The following is a 16,822-nucleotide window of genomic DNA, read 5'->3' on the forward strand; positions in this document are numbered from 1 at the left end:
AGTTAACAGAGCCTTAAGCTGGAAGTACAGATAACATATCTCCCACTCCTCTTATATAGTATTATTGTTGAACTGACACATTCATCGAGAACAGTTTTGAAGATTAAGGTAAATCTGATGTTGACTGTCAAGATTCAGCCATCCTCCATGGTTGAACCACACATCTGCAGCTGTGAAATCCTTATTTGACAAAGTAATCCCAGCATCACCCTTATGTGCACAATATCTGTACTTTCCACAATGCAACAATTCTGGCAGACAAGACAAATGTGTTCTCAGCCTGTGGCACAAGAGCTGTTTCTGTTTAGCTCACCATCAACTCATTCTTGCCCCAGTTTAATCTGCACATATTTTAGACTGTTTGTGAAATGCTGTATTGCTTTATACAGAGTACAGTACCCAGCTTTAAAATCCAAAATGCAGCTGCTTCCTCAGCAGCACTGCCCCTGAAGGTACTCATGAGGTGCTGGGAACGAGACACAGTGACTGTGATGGAAGGATCTGAGCTTTGCTGCCTGGGGGAGGCATCAGCAGCATGCCTGAGGCAGGGTGATACTGAGCCTCACAGCGACACTGAAGCACTCTGAACCTCAATTCTGCTTCCATTTATTACTTTGGTCTCCTTGGCCATCTGAGTATTCGTAACAGGGATCACACAAAAGAACAAAGTCCTAGCAGAACACATACCACATTCTACATCAACTCAATACACATGGATTTCTGCATAATTGATCATTTTATTGGAATCTGTTAAAGGATGTTTGTTCAGATCACCTGTTCAGCAGGCAGCTATGCTGCTTCTGTTCACTGCATACATACTGAGCAAGTCTCCAAGCAATACATAAATATTGTCTGACCCCATACTTAAGTATCTTTACTACAAAAAGCAGCTTCTCCTCAACAAAAGTTGTATCCGTGGGACCAATGTGCATTTCTTCTAGATAGAACTTGTACCAAATCTGTATCAACAATTGTAGGTTAAATACATCAATGCAGGTTAATAGAGCCTTAACAGTAAAAAAAGTAAGAAAGTTAAATACTGCAACAGCTGAGATACATACTGCATTTGAATGATAGAACATAGTCTATTGACCTAGTTAATGACACAGTCACTAAAACACAACATACAGAAGCAATGTCAACTGCCAGTACTTGTCTAAGCATTTTAGTTTCCCTTTTCCCTTCAAATAAAGAAGAGTTGTATACCTCTTGAATGTGAACTTAGGCATCATTAACCTTACAGCAATACTGATGCTGATAGTTAAGGTTAGGTAGAGACATAGTGAAGCTGCAGGCCACTGAGTACACACAGCATTTGTGAGTTGGAGGAGCCAATGTTTACTATAGCACAGCTTCATTGTTCAAACTAAGTGCACCCTATGGACAGTAACATTAATTGGCAAGACATATTTAGTAAAAAATGCCACTTGAGACACCTAGCACATTTCAGTTAAGTGTGGATTTAACTAGCTATGATGAGGGCTAGGGAGGTATTTTAACTGAAACACCTTGGTAAAGTGAAATAAGCTGACATATCACTGTTTTCTAGAACCCAGGAATAAAGTTAAATGTGTTCACTCAGTCATCAAGGACTAGTATTTCAGCAGGCATTTCAGGTTTTAACCTAAGGGCAGGTTAAAATAAATCTGTACACAATGCAACATACCTCAAATAGATGCAATGATGACCAATTAGCTGTCAGTCTCTACTTTTACCATTACAAGCCCAACAATTTTGGCACACAAGTACAGCCAATCTTCAAATTCAACCATTCCAAGCCAGAGCCATTTCAGAGACTGCTCTGCAATACTATTCTGGACTGTAGAAACATGCATACACCAGCTGCCCAGAAACACACAACTAAAAGAAGTTGCTAGAAATAGCCACTGAACATACACATGCATGCCAGTCAGCTTCCCAATTAAAATGCTATATACAAGCCATACTTCAATTTTTTTAATTTGTAGTTTTTCACCCAACTTACAGATATGAGTTCAAGTGAAGGGCAGTATTGTGACCTTTTGAAATACCCAAAATGAAAATGAGTGCAAGTTACAAAGCTACAAAGAGGTTAGCAATGATTTCCTGATCTTTTCAGGTGAAAAATTATTTAGTAGCTAAGCAATGCCAGGGAGAGGTGGAGTCCATGAAGGACATGGCCTTTAGGAAAGCAAACACAGCCATAACCAAGAATACTGACTTCCCAAAAAGTCTGAAAGTTTCTTCATACTGAAAACTGAAGTCCTCCATGAAGTTACCTGCTACCTTGCTGCATGTTGTAATGTTATTGCCCTACAAGTTGTGCAGAAAACCACAGCCAAGTATTAATGCACAAGAAATTTAAAAATTACCGTGCATAAGATATGATTAAACTGTAGCAGAATCTCAGGTATTGATTATGGCTTAGACCTGCCTTGAAAGTCAACACTTGGACAAATATCCTTATGTGAATGACACTGTCCATATGAAAGTGAGACAACTTTGTCACACTGAAGACTTACTTGGTTCAAGTGACCTTCTACTTAAAAAAAACAATAGACAATATATTCACAACCATTGCAAGAATTAGCCCTGTAAAAAAATTCAACAATACTTTTTACTTTTCGTTTCCTTAAGTGTATATATTTGCAGATATTTTATAAGCAAGCTGTTTCTTGACCAGCCAGATCTTGGATAGTGAATTCTTTATCCTACTTCCTCCCTCATCCAAATTTGCCAAACTCAAGACATTGTTTTAGCAGCATTCATGAAATCAATAGTGCAAAGTTGTTATAAAAAACTATTTTCCCAGGCTAGGACATCCTCTTCAAGTTTTGTATTGGGTCAATAGCACTTCCCACGTTTTTAGACCTCTGGGGAAAGGCAGGAACAATAGATATGCTGAATCTAACAAATAAAAATTGTTTGCCAAAGGCTTTTTTGAATTTTATTTTTGGGTGGATTTTTTTAAATTTGCTGCTCATACTGGCCCTTGTTACAACTTTAGTAACTAGTTCACTGCATTAAATTCACAATTCCTCATTTTGATATGCGCCTATAACATGTGAATTGAACTGCACCACAATAATTGTAATGTCATCTCTATACATTCGAGCCAGCTCCTCTGGAAGACTCAGCATTTTGGACAGTCGCTCATGATCCACAGTTCCAAACTCATTGTTACCCACTGCATGACGTATCAGGTGAGTTGCTGCATTCTGATCTTCAAATACTGAAGAGATTCTTGCTCTCCTTTCTGTTAAGAGACCATGCATCTGTCCCAAAGTTACCTTATAGCCACCAACAGCTATTGGCTGTTGGTGGTGAACACCAGTGAGGTACTCCCCCACAATTCTAGCCACATCTTGCCTGTGCATTGTCTCCCACAGCCCATCCGTGGCCAAAACCAGGAATTTATCCTGTGGCCGTAACCTGTGATGTATGACTTCTGGTTCAGCTGTGAGGTATGGGGGAGTGTAATAGTTTGGAGGAATAAACTTTGTATATTCATTGTCATTCAGCTGATCTGGGCCTGATTCCACTACTCTCTTCTGCAGTTCAATACTCCATTTAAACTTCACATCACCAAAAGCTCTGAAAGGCATCAAGAGACCCAAGAGCCGATCTTGTTTCACAAGACTTTTCTCTTCAGACTTTGGATGCTCCATTTTCACACGTTCCACTTCATGTTCATTTTGTGCATTGTGGTCATAGGACAAAGTAACTGCAGACCAAGATCCATCTTCCTCCTGAACGCCGAGCATCGCTCTGCTGTCACCTGTGTTAGCAATGTGCAAGTCGACACCATCCACGTGGGCTACACAGGCAGTAGAGCCAGAAAATGCTACTCGCAGTACTAGGTAGTTGAGAAAAGAATTTGGATCTCCTACTTGAGCTTCCAAAGAAATATCATTATCAAGCCTCTTAAAGGCATTAATTAAAGCTTCTCTCACATCAGTAGTCTCGCCACTGTTGAGATCAATCAGCTCCTGCCAATAAGTTCTTAGACTGTTGAAGTAAAGCTTGGAAGCCTCTTTGCTAAAATAATCGTTGGGATGCTTGTGCCACTGTAAAATGGGCAACAGAGCTCTGCCACTCTCCACAGCATTTTCTATTTCAAGTAAAGTTTCATGAGGTAACAAAGAGACAGCAATGTAGTAAAACAGTCTTTCACTGACAGCTTGAGCACAAGCACAGCCTGCGTGGCCATCAAACACACCCAGAAGCATCCCTCTTGTCTGTAAACAAGTGGCAGCACTCCTCCGGTCCTCTATCGGAGCATTAGCAGGCAACTGGTTGCTGTCGAAGCCAAGAATAGAACTTACATTTTTACCATCAAATTCTGGGACTTTGAAACTGTATTCATTTGCCTTCAGGATGCTGTTGACCTGTGGAGGGGTGAGGTAAAACCTCTGCGGCGTAGAAGCATAATCCCTTGCGTGAATAAAGTTATTAAAGTGCTCCTTTGGCCTGTAAAGTGCCGCAAATTTCTTCTGTGGTGCATATCTGAAGTGACTGTGAGCAAAATGAGATGACAAACAACACAGATGTTTATGGTGGCAGTAACACGCAGTACTGCCTATTCTGCTAATCTCACAGTTACGAATCAATGGGAACAGATGAGCTGGTGCTGGCATGGCATCAGACAACAATGGCAGCCTGGAGCTTCGGACTGGAATTGCTGAAAGACAAGAGAACAACTATGCTTAGCGGGACAGCTAAGAGATTTTTCCTCCCCAGAATTCTGTGTTAAGATGTTTACAGCCCCTAACCAAGTTGCTTATTATATGGAGTTCATAGCTTCAAAGGACTTGACAAAGAAAGGTGCTCATTTATAGACACTACATTGGGCTGTAACAAAAAAGCTAAACCGTACTTCAGCATAGGTATTTTAGCTCTGATACCCACTCAGACAGCAGGCAGGAAGTGAAAGCATCACCCAGACAGTCAATGAACCCTCAAGCAACTTAGCAAAATAGTTAGCATGGAGCATTCTACAGAATTGCCACAGGATTTTACAGCTATCTGCTTTCCTGGTCATTTCATAGCTGACAGAGACGGCACAAAAGGAAGGAAACTCTTCCTGTAACACTGAAGAAGAGAAAGCATCTAACAGGGAGACTAAGAAACCACTCTGAGATGACATACAGCAAAGATTGCTTAGACAGCAGAAGCAAGAAGTAGGTGATAGAACTGATATTCTTAATGCAATCAGAAGTCCGTAGAGGGTTTGGTTTCTTTCCCCCCTTTGACATGCAAAGCTTCAAACTTGTGTTACATATATAAAACAGCCACAGCAACCTATGCAGCAATTTTCTAGCTTAAGATGTTAAGTATGAGAGGTAAAAAAGAAATACAGCTTTCCAACAGCTATTCCATCCCAGTACATTTTAGGATTATAAAACACTTTGAAAGGCTACTCAATTGAAGGCCTATATGCAAATTGTTTGCTTCCTTGACTAGAACAGAGCCTTGCACAATACTCTAGAGCTAGTTTAGACCACTAGTATCTGAAGAAATATTCTACTGCTACTTGCCACATCTAAAAGCTTTCCACATTTTTCACTTCCCAGCAGAGTATGCTGGCACACTCTTCCTTGTCTCCATTTACATACCAAATCACAACATTAGTGAGAGTGCCTCTCAAAAGCCTTATTCACTGTGCCTCATTATCAGGAAGTCTTTTACAATGTAATACTTGAGAGACAACTCCAGAGTGGAGGTGGAGTTAAACCGTGCCTTGTGTGAAGTACACACGTTTAAGGCAAATGCAATTTTCTCTTTTATGATCAAGTTTCATCGCAGAAGCTTCTTCTCAGAAGAGGCCATTAGAAGGCTTACTGCAGTCATAAGCACTAATCTATCAGCACTGCTAGATGTCAAATTGTTTTACTCAAGAAATGGATATTGCTGTGTTATGCAAGGTGCATCAGTCAGTAAACGGACTTGTTTTTTAGCCAAGCAGGCATACCAGTATTTCAGAGGCGACTCAGCCCCAATAAAATATGCAACAAGCCCTAGTAGTCAGTCTAAAGGATCATGCAATATAGGAGAAATTGCATTTTGCAGTTTCTATTAGCTTTCCACAGCTTCAGCTGTGATTCTGATCACCTGGGCAGGCTGAGAAGTGTCTGGAAACATACAACACTTCATACCCCATTCTCCTTGCTTCAAGAAAGGGAAGCAAGCCATATTTTCCCGTCCTTGTTTGCTCTTTTTAAGTAAACCAAAGTAAAGCCCATTTCTGTGTTACATGACATCCAAGTGCTGAAAGCAGAGTACAATTCATGTTCCTGTCACTCCACTGACTCCCCAGTACTAACGAGTGACTGCTGTACACTGATAAAAACTCTCCTGAGTCCCCCACTGACAGCTGAAGATTGAAGTTTTCTGCTGTGCAGGCACCAGGAAGAGCCTGGGCTGTAGTCCAGATGCCCAGGAGCAGCGAATTGGCTGAAGCTTCCAGATGCATACTGAATTTATGGTAGCCATTTACTTCTCCAGTCCAGGCTCCACATGCATACAGCACAAGCACGACAGCAGGAGACTGTAACTCCAAATATAGATTTTAAATTCTATTCAGTGCCTTCTAATTATATAGGAGCTATTTTGGTAACAGTTTTGTACATTTCTTCACATGGCATTTAAATGCAACAATTTTGTTTAAGGTTCTGTGGATGTGCCCAGCCCACAGCAGCACCTCAGCTTCAGCACTGGTCTCCCCTTAGACTCCACCTGGATCAAGCTGTCCTGACTGCTCAGCATTTATGTTCAGTGCTGACCCACAGTGGTGCCTCAACTGCTCAGACAGATTTTTTGCTTCATGATGAAGCAAAAATACAAATGTATTGCTGCTGTAACAGTTCTGCAATGCCACCAGAGGATATCTTCATGACTTTTAATCATTAGCTTATCAAATGAAATCCACAAGGAAGTAGTAAGAAGTTGCCTCACATCTTCCATGGCTCATATCATTTACAGTAGATCTATGCCAGCTTACAAGATCAGTCTGTTTTACATACCAGCTCCAATAATTCCAAGTTAAGGAAATGCCTAATTCCAAGTGTCCAAACATGAACTGAAATTAAAGTCTCTCCCACTTACCCCTACAACACAGCTGCCCATATATAACCAGACACTCCAGCTGCCCTTCGAATAATTAAGATCCAAAGATCATTATGGTTGATCAAAAGACGGCAGAGAAGAAAAAGAAGTAGAAATGGTACAGTTCAATCAAGATTTGTCAAGATATTAGAATCAATCCAGTGTCAATACCTCTCCAAGCCCAGAGCAGGGTACAAGCGCTATTTTTCAAGCTGTAAATACAATATGACCAATAATGGGTCAGATGGTAAACTTAGGGGGTTTTGTAGTATTACACTAAAAAAAACCAGGAAAATGTTCCACCTGTCTTTACTAAAGGCTCGTTATAGCCATACTGTTAGGGCTAACTGGCACTGCACAGACAGGTTCCTCCAAATCACTGTGCCAAAGACACCTACGGCTTCAGATAAAAACACTCAAGTGCCTCCTTTCCTACACCTGACAGACCTGAACGAACCAGCTGGAGAAGACGGGGAGGTGGCGAGGACAAATAAGAAGCATTCCACACTAGCAGCACCGTTAATCCTTCCCTCCGGCCTCAGCCCGCAGACACAGCCCAGCCTCGCAGCCCCTTCCCCGGCTCCCATCCGACCCCCGAGCCCGTCGCTCCACAAAGGGAGATACATACCGATCCGCCTGGGCCCAGGACATACACACATTCTCCTGTCACAACATGAAGCCGCCAACATCCACAAAGCAGAAGCCCGGGGGGCGGGGGGAGAAGCAAGGCAGAGAGTTTGTTAGAGAAGACGTAGAGCTCCGGCACGGAGGTGGGACGGCAGACAGGAGGAGACAAGCACACACAGCCGTTCTGCGGGAGCGCCGCTGCTGCCGCTCGCCCAGCGATGGGACCGAGCCAGCTCCGCAGGGACCGCCCGAACCCGCCGCCCGCGCGGGCACCGAGCCCCGCCGGCCCCGCTCTCCCTTCCGGCAGGGCGGCAGGCAGGGCCCGCTCTCGCTGCGCGCCGCCGCGGCAGATTCCGCTGCCCACTCAGGCGCTGCGCGGCCCCGACATGGCCGCCCCTCCCCAGCCGCCCGCCCGCCTCCGGCACGACCACCTCCTCCTCCCGTCCTGGGCACAGACCTGGGCCTTTCCCGGGAGGCTCAGGGAGACGGGCGGAAGGACGGTACGCCACGGGAAGGGAAGCGGGTGGAAGGACAGGACCGCACCGCCCGGGCCGCACCGCCACTCCCAAACCCCCCGACAGCCACCGCCTCACGCCCGCCGCCGCCGCGCCTTTATAAAGGGCCCTGCGGCGCGCGGCGCACCGCCCATTGGCTGCAGAGGAGGGCAAGGCGGGCACGTGACGCGGAGGCTGAGGGAGCGCGCGGGGGGCGGAGGAGAAGGAGGGGGCGGTGCGTGCGCGCGCACCGCGCAGGGGCGGGAGGGGGCGAAGGCGGCGGCGGCGGCGGCGCGCGCGCGCGCGCGCTGTGCCGGCCCCTCCCCCAGGGGTCCGTGAGGGCGGGGAAAGCCCGAGGGGCGCGTTTGGAGCGCTTTGGGCGATGGGGCCGGGGCTGCTTGCCCTGGAATGTTCCTGAAGTGCCTTTAACAGCTACGAGGTACGGTGACTCCGCCAGAGACCGCTGCAGCCTGTCCCCTAAGCCAGGGACCCCTCTGTCCTGAGAAAGCCCCCCACACTCCTTTGGTCAGGAGTCACTCACACAACTTCTTACTGTTATGGAGACGCAAAATGGGAAAATGTCTAAGTTTTGTAGAGTGTATGGCCATTTACTCTGAATTCCTTTAAAAGACTGGTGCTTTTTGAGGTTTTTCCCCCTTGAAATGTTCGAGTTGACTTGCAGTCACAAAGCTTATTAACTCTGCCAGAGACTACTGAAACTTGTACTGAAACATGGGGGGTTATGTTTGGTTTTGTGGGGTTTTTTTGTTTGTTTGTTTGTTTTATTTGTTTTATTTGTTTTGGGGTGTTTTGTTTTGGGTTTTTTTTGCTTTTGTTGGTTCTTCATTTTATTTTGTGGTTTTTTATTTGTTTGTTTTTTTAATTAATTTTCCCTTTGATGTTTTGTTTTCTCCAGAATCCCTGGGGGCAGAGCAGGCTGTTGTGCAATGAAGAAGACCAGGGCCCTCCCTGCCCTGATGTCCCCACACTGCTGCCCTCACTGCCAGCAAGGAATGGTTTGAGGCCAATGGCCACGAAGAAGGAGCAGCCCTTCCCTAGAAGGGCTCCAAGTTCCTGCCGGTGCAGCAGCAGCAGTGGCCTCCCCTCCCTCCCTTCCCTCCCCTCTCTTATTTACTGTCCTGTCCCTGTTCCACATCTCTAGGGCAACACTCAACTTCACATGTTCTTCTGAGGTTCTCTGGTCCACACTTACTCTTCATGTACATTTCTGAATATGGAAAGTATATAAGTTCAACAGTATTTTGATTTCTTTGATCATCTCTCTGTTTACAGATGCCTGTGCTCTCACACCTTACTATTTTTCAGGGTGTCTGGGATGCCCACTTTGCTCTATGTTATTAGCAGCAGATGTTAGCAAGCCTTGGGATGCTGCAATTCCCTCAGCAGCTGTAGCAAAACATAGATTTTTGACTATACTTACGTCTTTACTCAGTTGGTAAGATGTGTACAGCTGTGTACCAAAACCAGGAGAAGAAACAAAGGAAAATCTGCACTTAGTGCCCAGAAGACTCAAGAGCTCTACTCGAAATGTGAGAGTATGGAAAGTACTGCCCTGTGACCCTCTGTGTGAAAATCAGCTAGAAAGATAAAATGAAGCCATCCTTAGAAATGCAAGTCTTTCATGGTAGTAGTTGAAAACACAGAGTATTAGAATTTTCATTTATTGGTGTTCTGGGTGACTTTTGAGACATTTATTTGTTTATCCAGAATGGTATGCCATTCTGGAGAAACATTCTTCATTTTAGAAGTAAAAAAAAGGTATCTGACAGACACCATTATACATTGAAAACTTCATTAAACAGCATGGAAAACAAATTATTTGCATTCCTTTTTAACGGTAGCATATGGTTAAAAATAGATTGCAAACATGTGCTGAAATAACAAGCATTTACATAATTTTCTTCTTGCAACAAGAGTGACTGCAAGGCCTCCAAGTGTAGACATTTTCTTACAGACTGTGTAAAGGTGCACTATCAAGCCACCTTCTTAGCTTGTCAGAAGGAAGAAGGCTGTGGGAAGACAGACCTCTGCCTGGGTGAATTTGATTCATCTTTCTAGGAGCAGATACACAGAAATGGACTGGGATGAAGTCACCACCGATCACCTAATATTCCTCTAAGTGAGGAGTTTGTAGAGTGGCTTCATGTATGACTTTCACAGAGAATGTTGCTGTTTAGAGTTGCCTACCTAGAAAAAAAATTCCACGAAGTAGTTAGCATTTAGCACTCTTATCTTCAGAACATCTTGTGCCCATTAGTTCAATTCTCTGTAATTTGCTGTGAAATTGAAAGGTTAGTGATAAACAGCTCCCTGTTTATTGATTTAATTATCCTTTTCTTCCTGATTTAAGGCCAGGAGAGGAGCTGCTTTTAGAGATGGTCTTGGAATTTGTGGCGCCTCATAGCATCCTATTGATATATCTGAACATTAGACAAAATTTGAATTTTAAAATACCGAGTGAGAAAAGATTGTGGTCTTACCAGCCACATAGAAATCAGACCAATTAGAGACAGAATGCTAAAATTTGGCTGATATTTTGCTCCTTGAGCTTATGTGAGTTTGCTGGTGTGCTGCCAGAAGTTGAATGTTGCAATTTAACTGGAAGTTAGATTTTCCTTCTCTTCATCTTGCTGCTGCCAGACCTTTTTGTGCAGCTTTGAGCAACACTCTGTTTTTGCTGAATCTAAAGAATAAAAATATTCTAATGAATAAAAACATGTTGTTCCACATTTTAACATTTGACACCAGAGAGTGATGGAAAAGGAATTACTTGTAACTACTTCAAGGTATGCAAAGTCTCCCTGCTTTCCTGGATGAAAGGATTATCAACAGAGTGTAACAAGAGACATCAGTACTTGTCTTATGTGCCTGTTGCCAGCAGTGGCTAATTCTGCACTGCAGAACCAACAGGCACCTATGCATTGTCACTGCAGCCAAAGTGCTGCAGCACTTACTCTAACACACGTTTCCAGAAAAAACTATTAGAGATCATCAAAATCAATTTTCATTTGAAATCAAGTGTTTGCAATAACCCTCTAGTTTAAATAGGTTTTTGTGCCTGATGTATAAATATTTTATTGATTCGTTTTTATTGACTCATTTTTACTGAAAGCTAGTTCAGGAGCACAGGATAATATTTCACCTGTTTTTATATCCCTTGACTCCTTAACATTCTTATGATATCTTTGCACACAATGTTACAGAAATGCCTGTTGCTCCTGTGCTCCTTTAAAAGAGCAGTTGCTCATAAAACCTGTCTTAAAACTGAGTGCACAGATCAAACACTTCCACTTGGCAGGCTGCCATACCGACCTGGAGCAGGAAAAAAAGGGCAGAGGAATCATAGAAGTTTTGAGAGCAGAAAGAAAAGCCTAAAAATGGAGAAAATAATGGAGACAAAAAAGCCAGGTATGGAATAAACAGGAAGGATTGGACAGGACAAAACTGTGTTCTTTCCTTTCCTGAGAGCATTACAGAAGCAATGACAGCAACCTAAGGATGCTGTTCCACAGAGCAGCGATTTTTTTTTTTTTTTTAGTGGTAATCAGGAGCATTATGTGGCAAAAATAAACGTGTTAGTATTGCTCAGAGCAGAGGCAGTACCTGCAAACAGCGACGGCCTGTGCTCTTCAGTCTGCTTCAAAGGGAGCGTTGGGTTGCACACTCGCGTGTTCTGCTGCCCTCTCAGGGAGTGGTTGCTGTGGGTGCTGCATCTGTCCTGCCCCAGCACAGCTGGGCTCCTGGGTACAGTGAAGGTTTCTGAAGTTTTACAATGAGCCCTGCAAAAGGTGATTTTTAAAGAATGCTTGAGAGTATCAGCTTTAGAGTAAGCCAGCAGCCCTGAGCCACATGATTCACCTCTCCTGCCCTTCCTAAAGGCAGGTCCAATGGCAAATCACAGACAATTGCTTTCAGTGGGTGTTTTGCTTTCACTGTGGGATTCACAGATATGTTAATTTATTTTGTCTCCCCTGGAGGCCCTTTGTATCTTCACTCATAATTCCTTTCTGAAATGAAGCAATGGGTCTGACTCATTCAGCAGTTCAGATCCAGCTTCCTAGACTCAGAGAGTAACTGAGGTCAGACAGGACCTGCTGAAAGCAGGGCCACCTTCAAAGCTAGGTCAGGTTGTTCAGGGACTTAGTCAGTCCTGTTTGGGACATCTTTGAGGACTGAGGTTCTCCAGTCTGCCTGGGCCCCAGTTCCAGTACTTCATCACTTACTTACATTTTGAAAATTTTTGATTTTTAGTTAATTAGAATCTTCCATGTTAAGCTTGTATGTGATGCCTCTTACCCCTCAGGACTTCTTTGTACCATCCTATATGTTGATTCCCATCTCATTAGCAGAGAATTAAATACATTTTTTTCATTTTGTAGTAGTTATGCACTAGTTTGCACTCTTCACCTGGGCTGGTTTTTCAGAGCTGGTGTCCAATTTGGGGAGTACAGCATTCTGGCAGCTTGATGAAGTGAAGGGAATTCTGTAGAAAAATAGTTTTTTGGCCAGCTTCAAGAATAACATTATCAGTGTCTGACTATGAGGAAGTAGTTTCAGGATATCAGGAAGTTGGATCCAGCAATTACTTTGCTGCCGAAGAGTCTGATCCGTTTTCCATCTGTAGTTCATCATGTGCATTTTTCATATTTCTTTGTTACAGTCATTTTCAAAAGTAACTACATTTGCAGTTATAATGGCTGCCATGCAAAAGATTCAATAGACTTCAGGGGAAATAGTGAAGATTAAAATTGGGAGAGGAATCTGCTCGCATTTTTCCATGCAGAGAATAGCTTACACTTTTCAACAGATAAAATATTGTTTCCCTAATGCTGCTGGAACAATGATATCCTGGCTTCATTTTATCAGATATAATTCCCTGAAATAAAAGACTGCTCAGATGTTGGTAATTGAATACAGCCTTCTGTCTTTACTTGAGGTCACTGGAGTCAAGAGATGGAAGCCAATGGTTGGTCTGTAGAAACAGCTGGCTCGAGCTGAGATCTTTCTATGCAAATGTGAATGTTAAAGACTAAAATTTCTCCAGCAATTAGGAAGAGCAACCAATGCCAACTACTAGAAGTACCTGTATTATTGTCTGAGCATGAGGGGGTACTTTGAAGTTATGGAAGATACAATTAGAAATTTCAATTTAGAATCAAGAGTAGGCTCTGAACCAATCTCTTAGGTGTCTTGGGGCCCAGGGTTAGATCAGGTCACATTTCCACTTGTAACAAGGAAGTTCAGAAAGAATACCAAAGTGACCTCCTTCTCATTCCTCTTTGCTTTTCTCAGTTTAGCCTTACCTAAATGCTGGTAAAATAAGACCTTGTATCCTTTGGGGTTTGTATTTGACCAAAAAAATAAGCATTTGTTTTTGGTTTTTTTTCTGTAGAAAAAAGATGAGTTAGGTTACTGGTTTCCTTAGTTGATAAATAGACTTATTATCTCAAGTGACCCCATCTACAAAAATATTTACCATTTGCTTTATACTATATGTTTCATTTATATTTTTAACAGCAAACCAAACATGTATTTGTTCTAACCTCTTTCCTTCCCTGACTAGATCCAGTATTCTGTTCTTCCAGGCAGGTGTCTCAAGCAGAAGATTACAGAGCCTCATTTGCTGCCTCTGAGGCAGGGAGTGGTGGATTTCTCTGTGAGTGACCAGTCTTCACTGCATGGTGAAGCATTGCCCTCACCTCAGCTGACCTGCAGCCAGACAGTAACAGGACTCCCTGCAAAAAGAAGCAGTGTGGAATGAAGGTGACAGTTATACCAGCCTTTTATAGTTAAAAGCTTTAGCCATTAGGCTGTTACATGGTAAGATAGGAACAAGCAGAAGGAGCAACACTGTGTCTTACAAGTGAATCTGGAGCTTTGTTTATGGTATTCAGGAACTGGAGGCAGCCAGCTCCCTCTGAGAGATCCCAGCATTGCAAAGCTGTGTCCTGTGCCAGGCTTTTAATCAAAAGAGAAAGCCTGACAGTGATAATTTCCAGCAGGCCTGCTTTAGGGGTGCCTTTCTTCTCCTGGGGAATTTTTTATAAGGTCATTTAGAGATCCCCATTCTAATTTTGTCCTGCATTGGCACTGGGGTGCTTTCCTTAAATCTGGATTCCAGCCCAGGGCTGGATTTGGTTTGCAAGTCTGAATAACCTGCATATTCAGTTGCACAGGTCAATGATGTCCCCGTGGCAGAGGCCGGGGAGGTGGTGCAAGATCACATGTTCCCACAGTTGGGCTGTGCCTCTGGGGAACCTCCATGAAGATCTGGGAGCACTGGGAGGACCTTCAGTAAGCACAAGATGACTGCCACCCTGCTGCTTCTCAGGAGCTCAGGACCCATGTTTCCTGCAAACCTTTGGGGCTTGCAAGTTAGCAGTGCAGGTGCCTTATTCCTTCCTCACAATCATTTTACTCAGTGTTTCAAATGCCCTGGAGCAAGTCCAGATTGCAAGCTAAGTGTTTTAGAGTAGTATTTTAAGAAGAAGGATTCTTTTTTCTATTAGTGTTGACTTTAACACTGGAGCAAAACACACCAGCTACATCAGGCTGTTTCTTTGAAACTTCTTTGAACTTTGGATGCATCTCTGCAGCCTGCAGCCTTGTGTAACTGCAGAGGTTTGTTCAATTTGTCTGGATGTTATATAAGCTGTCTTTTATTTTCCTTTGCTTGTGATCATGTTATGTAGGCTGCCTTCTTAAATTTCAGGAACCCTAAGGCAGCCTGAGTCATATGTATGAGGCTCTTTTTTGCACTGTTGTGTAAGGTAGTGAATTGCAAAGGTCATGGGAATGAGTTATTTAAAAACTGAAACATGCTGGGCTCTATCCAGCTCAGAATAGATGAGCTCAGAAAGGCATTTGCGTTTTAAATTACAGTTTGGGTTATCAAGGACTGATTCACCTAACTCACTATTTCAGTTTCCTTAGCAAACCGCTGTAGCACACAATATTTTTGTTTCTTTTAAATGTATTGCTGATATAATCATGTGTTCCCATGAGATAATGAATAAAATATTTACTTTCAATACTAGAAAACAAATGCATTCACAAATATTGTCATCATAGGCACAATCTTCACACTCATTCATTTTTGGTGCTCACAGCAATTAATCTCCCTTACCATTTGATCCCAATGGAAGATTCATGTTCAAAGTGCACAGAGGGCTTTGATCTACCCAGTGAACAACTGGGTTGTGATGTGTCACTGAGCCCTTGTGTAAACTGGCTCAGTCATACTGATGCCATCAGGTTAAAGGTACAAGAACAAATAACCCTGGAGTCTCTAGGGCAGGGCCCTGTGTTTCTGTTCACTCTGTCTACTGTAGGTTTAAGCCATCCAACTGTACCCTCATTTATAGAAAGACCTTTCTTGCTTCCTGTTTCATGTCCCCTCTGAGGCCCTCTAAGTCACCATCCATAAAAAGCGTATCCAGCCATACTTTAATGTGAAACTCTCTGAAACTCTCCCAAAAGCACTTTTCACCTTGGATAATTTCACAGAGCAGGTCAGGACACGACTCCACCAACTGCTCAGCACACAGAGCAGGGCAAGCAGCAGTCTCTGGCAGCAGGGAAGGACATTGCAGTGGGCCAGGGGAGCAGGAGGGAATACAAACCCACACCCTGGGAGTGATTTTTGTTCTCTCCATCAGCCCGTAGAGCTATCCCAGCATCATTTTGGCCATTTGCAAAATTCATGTGTGCAATTGTAATTCACTTCCCTTTTCATGCACCAAAATGTAATCAACTTGTCATCACATCAACTCTTGTTGAAAATAGTAAGAAAAAGCTAAGTGATGAGACAAAAATACATTAAATTGGTTTGGCATGAGGAAGCAGTTAAATGATTCTAATTACTGAAACCCAAACCAGTACAACCCACCTCCCCAAATTATTGCACCAATATCACAAAATTAAGTATTAGCATGTCCCCATGTAGGCTTGCAATGCAGTGTACTGGTAAATGATACAGACAAAAAGTGGTTAACCCAGAAACTGTGGAGTCATACATGTGCATGTAAGAGAGGGGGGAAAAAACCCTATTTTTAAAAAAAGGCTAGAAATTCAAAGAGCACAGTTCAGGGACATGATACTGAAAGGAAGGAGAACACTGGGGCAAAGGACTTCCTGGAAAGGGCTTGAATGCAAACACAGGTGAGCTCTTGCTGTTTGCCTGCTTTTTGCTGTGTTCAGAAAAACAAGAACTTTTAAAATACAGGAATTGTACATGTGAGTCTATTGCATTATACCCAGCATCATGACTCAAGGTGATTGCTAGGAACAGCTAAAAGAAGAGATGGAATAAGGGAGGACAGGGTCTATGAAGTGTCAGGGTTTAAAGAGGTTACCCAAAAAAAAAAAATCCGAGTTATTTTCACATATGCAAGTAATTCTGGTTTGCATTTGCATATATCAGTGGGTAAAATATGAGTCACAGGGTGGGGTTTTTTTCTTGCATGTTAATAATGGACACCTTGCCCTGAGTCAAAAAGCAGTGCCTTAGGTTAATCCAGGAAACACTTCTTGAATCTGCCATCATGTGAAAACTGGAAACAAGCTCACTTTCCCCAGAAAAGAGCTATAAAACCAAG

General features: G+C 43.0%; 1 protein-coding gene and 1 long non-coding RNA gene across 4 annotated transcripts; both read right to left on the reverse strand.

Annotated features, from left to right (window-relative positions):
• Positions 1-717: 717 nt before the first annotated feature.
• On the reverse strand, positions 718-8,391 carry PDP1 (pyruvate dehydrogenase phosphatase catalytic subunit 1). Of its 3 annotated transcripts, XM_014264480.3 has the most exons (3): positions 8,168-8,391; positions 7,712-7,746; positions 718-4,660 (listed from the first exon to the last, which is right to left on the reverse strand). In XM_014264480.3, the coding sequence occupies exons 2-3, from the start codon at positions 7,740-7,742 to the stop codon at positions 3,009-3,011; spliced, it is 1,683 nt and encodes a 560-aa protein (XP_014119955.1). In that variant the 5' UTR covers positions 7,743-7,746; positions 8,168-8,391; the 3' UTR covers positions 718-3,008. The 3 variants fall into 3 exon arrangements, with proteins under 3 accessions (XP_014119955.1, XP_005479567.1, XP_005479568.1); XM_005479510.4 differs by having other exon boundaries at positions 7,712-8,391; XM_005479511.4 differs by lacking the exon at positions 7,712-7,746 and having other exon boundaries at positions 8,168-8,389.
• Positions 8,392-10,275: 1,884 nt separating this feature from the next.
• LOC141731219 (uncharacterized) lies at positions 10,276-14,216 on the reverse strand. The gene is made up of 4 exons (XR_012583199.1): positions 14,087-14,216; positions 13,769-13,960; positions 11,829-12,004; positions 10,276-10,412 (listed from the first exon to the last, which is right to left on the reverse strand). It is a non-coding gene; the product is annotated as an uncharacterized LOC141731219 (long non-coding RNA).
• Between the last annotated feature and the right edge of the window lie 2,606 nt (positions 14,217-16,822).

The sequence above is a fragment of the Zonotrichia albicollis genome, chromosome 1 (genome assembly GCF_047830755.1).
Source record: "Zonotrichia albicollis isolate bZonAlb1 chromosome 1, bZonAlb1.hap1, whole genome shotgun sequence".
NCBI lineage: Eukaryota > Metazoa > Chordata > Aves > Passeriformes > Passerellidae > Zonotrichia > Zonotrichia albicollis.

Excerpts from the sequence above, each read along its gene's own strand:
- PDP1 (XM_005479510.4), bottom strand. The coding sequence starts at position 7,772 with ATGTTGGCGGCTTCATGTTGTGACAGGAGAATGTGTGTATGTCCTGGG. Across the intron at positions 4,661-7,711 it reads TCCTGGGCCCAGGCGGATCG|CAATTCCAGTCCGAAGCTCC; the intron begins GTATGTATCTCC and ends CTTGTCTTTCAG.